General features: G+C 31.3%; 1 protein-coding gene across 1 annotated transcript in view; it reads left to right on the top strand.

Moving 5' to 3' along the window:
- The first annotated feature begins 750 nt into the window (after positions 1–750).
- Positions 751–4,216, top strand: part of LOC108557015 — an 11,024-nt gene continuing 7,558 nt past the window's right edge. The window contains exons 1-3 of the mRNA XM_017913390.1: positions 751–856; positions 914–1,136; positions 2,350–2,514. Coding sequence (XP_017768879.1) covers positions 777–856; positions 914–1,136; positions 2,350–2,514 — 468 coding nt within the window. The 5' untranslated portion in view covers positions 751–776. The remainder of the gene's footprint in view (positions 857–913; positions 1,137–2,349; positions 2,515–4,216) is intronic.

Genomic DNA, 4,216 nt, shown 5'->3' with positions numbered 1-4,216 from the left:
GAAAGAAATGCATGGGAGTAAGAATTCTAGGATACATTTGTATCCCGCGTGTACACTGGGTGTATTTACATTCCTATCATTATTACTTTGATCCTGAAAGAAATGCATGGGAGATTTCATAAATAAATTATACACGTCGAATTGAGTTCAAATGTATGCAAGGTGCGAAATTGAATTACGACTTCATATAAATATTGTAATAAGTCTAATCAAGAAAGTTTGCATTTGCCTCAAAAAATTGACAAAATTATGCAAGTTAATTAAAAGTTGTATTTTTTTAAGTACTAAAAGGAAAAGGGGATGAGTTCGCATTGCACCTCATAAAAAAAAGCACTAACTAAAGCGTTCTTCGGCGAGATGTATTATTAATTTGTGCCGTACGCGAATATAATTCAGGGTAGTCTCTCCGGGGAGTCGTTGCATTATTAATGGTACCAATGTAAACCGTTTTAATAAGTGAGGAGAAGTCCTTACCCGGTATAAACACACAGTACCGGCGAAGCCAACAAAGACCGTCCTCTTTTTTTTTCCAATTTTATTTCGCAACGGCTTTGCAATGCAAAATAGAGTCTGTAATAAAGTTAAGAGCAAGCAAGCAAATCAATTAAAAGTTCGGACGAAAATTCTTCTCGAGTTGTCGGCAAACTTGGATGAATTAAATATGGAAAAGTGTTTAATGATTCACGTTTAATTCCCCTATTTTTTTCTTCTTTCTCTTCTTGTCTGACGCTCTGTTTTCTCTTCCAGTTTCTGACTTCACTCAGCAGCTGAGCCAGATGTACGAGCAGCACGCCGACGAGCTGCAGCATCTCGTCGCAAACTTCAGGAAAAGAAATGGGGAACTTCGAAAGGAAAGGTGAGTGAAACTTTCTAATTACAATAGTTCCAAAAGTCATCATCCAATTCTTTGCAGACCTGCGTGTGCTAGTTCTCTATTCCACACTTGGGAGACGCTCCTCCAAGAAGTTGAGATCGATTCGCAAGCTTTGGGTGATATAGCTTCGATCCTAGGAAGGCAGGTGTCTAGGCCTCTCTTGGAGAAGTCCTTCTTTAGGAAGATCCAGTCCAGGAAGGTGTTTACTCATCGGGAGAGCTACGAGACGATCATCGCCAAAACTGAAGAGAAATTAGTGAAAGTATGCATTTAGTGTTATATTATGGTGCTTTGCGAGTGACTGAAGATTTACTGCTTTGGGTTAACCGCTGGAATTTGGGGTTTTAGAGCTGAGCTCTTGAAGTGGTCGAGTGGGATTTATTGGGGGGATCATTAATCCGACACGGACCGCTAATTATTTCGCATGATCTAAGACTAACCTTTGCCAATTTATGGTTCACTTGGAAAAGTACAGTTTATTCCCAAGTTGACGCTTATAAATTGTAAATCTGTTCGATTCGTTTCTTGTAGTCATTGATATTATACACATTTGATCTATTAAACAATTTCATAAATATATATTATCAACATTAATTTATATATTATGCTACAAGACATAAATAAAATTTAAAAGAAATAATTTGATTAATAGTAGTAATTAAATATAATCAAATACATGTATTTAAATGTGTACACGTGGCAAAATAAATTATTTAAGCTTTATGCAAAGACGTTAATAAAATTTATTTTTCATCTAATTATGCATAAATTTATAAAATGACTTTTCAATGTAAATTGTACATGCATGATATGAGACACAAATAACTCTAAATTTAATCTACTTAGAAATCCCTAAATTGTATTTAATGACAATATTTCTTTAAGAGTTTAAAAACGATAATCGACGAAATCCAATTTTAAGTCAATGTTTCTATGTTTATTAAAACATAATTAAAATATATTTCACAACTTTACTTTTGTTATATAATAATTCATGTAGATAATACATGGAAATCCATAAATATTGCATTTAATGATTTAATGAAAAATGTAATTTTCAAAGTTTCAATTTTTGCTCAACATTCCTCAACCATAATTTATATAGAACCAAAAACAACTAATACACTTTAAATATAAATTAATAATATTTTTTTAACGTCATTGATTTTTTTAATATTAATATATTTTAGGTTATTATATAACAGTGAGAAAATTTGTATCTAATAATTATAATAGGGCGGAAAAACAAATGAATATTATCAATAATAATTTGTGTTTCGCGTTTTATCCCGGTAACAAAAAGAAAAATATCTCGGGAAACAAATATATTCAAATATGCTGAGAGATAATGAAAGAGCTTAATACCTAAGTCTTTCCGCTCTCGTTTAATAGTTGTTCTAATATTAGTTTAATTCATAATATTAACATTGCAACTTTTTCAGATTGTATTTAAATTTTTGTATTTATTTTTTTAGTGTCGACAGGAGTACAAGAATGCATACCTCCTGTACCTGACATCTCCCTCGACGGACACTTTGAGTGCATACTTCGACTCGCACAATGCCTACGTGCAGCAACTGCACGCCACCAACGGAATGCTCGACGAGTACGGCAAAGAGACTTTGCCCCAACTGCTCCAGGTACTTTAAAACCATCAAAAACTCTTTTTTGTTCTCTCTCTCTGTTTTCATCCACCGGACCCGTTGTTTGCGACGCGCCGTCCTTCCAATAATGGAAACGTCAATCGGAAAATTGAACCGGGAGGTTTTGGGCTCGGCCGGACAAAGATGATGGCATTACCATCGTCGTCCCCCTAACCCTCATCCCCTCAGATCGGACGTATTTCAGCCGTACAATTTACGCCAATCAACTGTCAATTCGCAGGGCCGAAACCCATTTACCTATTGAACGGACCCGGGGCATCCACTGATCAAAAAAAAACCTTCGACCCCAATTCGTAATATTTAATTTCGGGGAGTAAAAAAAAAGAGTGTAAACTCGCGAATTGATTTTCTATGGATGGTTTAATTACTTGCTGAATCCTCACTAACGATGGCAAAAAAACGATAATAAACACATGCCTCCAATGAAAACACTTGCATCATCGAAAATCAGCGGTAATTGAGTTAAAATGCTTTAGTTGCGTACTGTTCGATCGATACACGTATTTTATTTAATTGTAGTAAACATTAGTGAAATTATTATATTCGAACATAACGTAAATTGAATTATTATTTCAATTAAATTTGTATTGCTTATTTAATGTAATTACAATATTAAACTTTAAACCTAATTTAATTTTCAATCATTAAATTTAGTTTATGTCTATGCATCCTAAATTTGAAATAACTATCATATTAAAAAAAAATATCGTATTATATATTATTAGCAAATACAATAATTATACCACAAAACATAAATAAATAGAATTTTTTTAATATATTAATAAATAATAATTACTAAATCTGTATAAATTGTTACAGTTATTAATTATAATAAAATCCACAATAATGCAATCATTTTTCTATTTTAGTATGAAACATTTTATTTCTAGCAATGATTTCTTAAAATTTATGGAGAAAATTGTGCGCCTTCAATAAGTCTGAATTTTTTATAGTACAATATATTGTTTTATACATAAATGATTATTCTCATAGTACGGATACGATCAGTGCGGTTTGTAATTTTAAAACGTACCAAGTACACAAAATTGTTTTGTATACATAAATTATCTTTTCTTTGCACATATACAGTAAAGTATCTTTGTGTGCAGTTTATTCTTATGCTATTTTAAAGTCTTCGATTAGTACGGTTTAGATTTATACAGTAGAGGATGACTTTTCCGATTTAATAGACCTAGTGAATATAGTACACATTTTTAGATTTTTTTTTACAGGAATTATGTTTATTTTCCAGGGAATAATTTCTATATTTCTGGATAAACTTTGGCGTTAGGCAGTTATAATATATTAGATGATAGACTATAATGATAGACTTTTATAATAGACTTTAATGATTCACTTTGATGATATACTTTGATTATAGACTTTCCTGAAAGACTGATAATAGTCTTTGATGATTGACTTTGATAATTTAGTTTTATAATAGACTTTGATGATATACTTTGATTATAGACTTTCATGAAAAAATGATGATAGTCTGAAGATACACTTTGATGATAGACTTTTATATTAGATTTTGATAATTGACTTTGATGATAGACTTTTATGATAAACTTTGATAATTGACTTTGATAATGGAGTTTTATAATAGACTTTGATGATAGACTTTTATAATATACTTTGATGATTGACTTTGATGATAGACTTTTATGATATAATT

Source organism: Nicrophorus vespilloides, unplaced genomic scaffold (genome assembly GCF_001412225.1).
Source record: "Nicrophorus vespilloides isolate i.1.1-1 unplaced genomic scaffold, Nicve_v1.0, whole genome shotgun sequence".
NCBI classification, from domain to species: domain Eukaryota; kingdom Metazoa; phylum Arthropoda; class Insecta; order Coleoptera; family Silphidae; genus Nicrophorus; species Nicrophorus vespilloides.
Note: the sequence above shows the minus strand (reverse complement) of the source record. Positions and strands in the feature narration are given on the sequence as shown.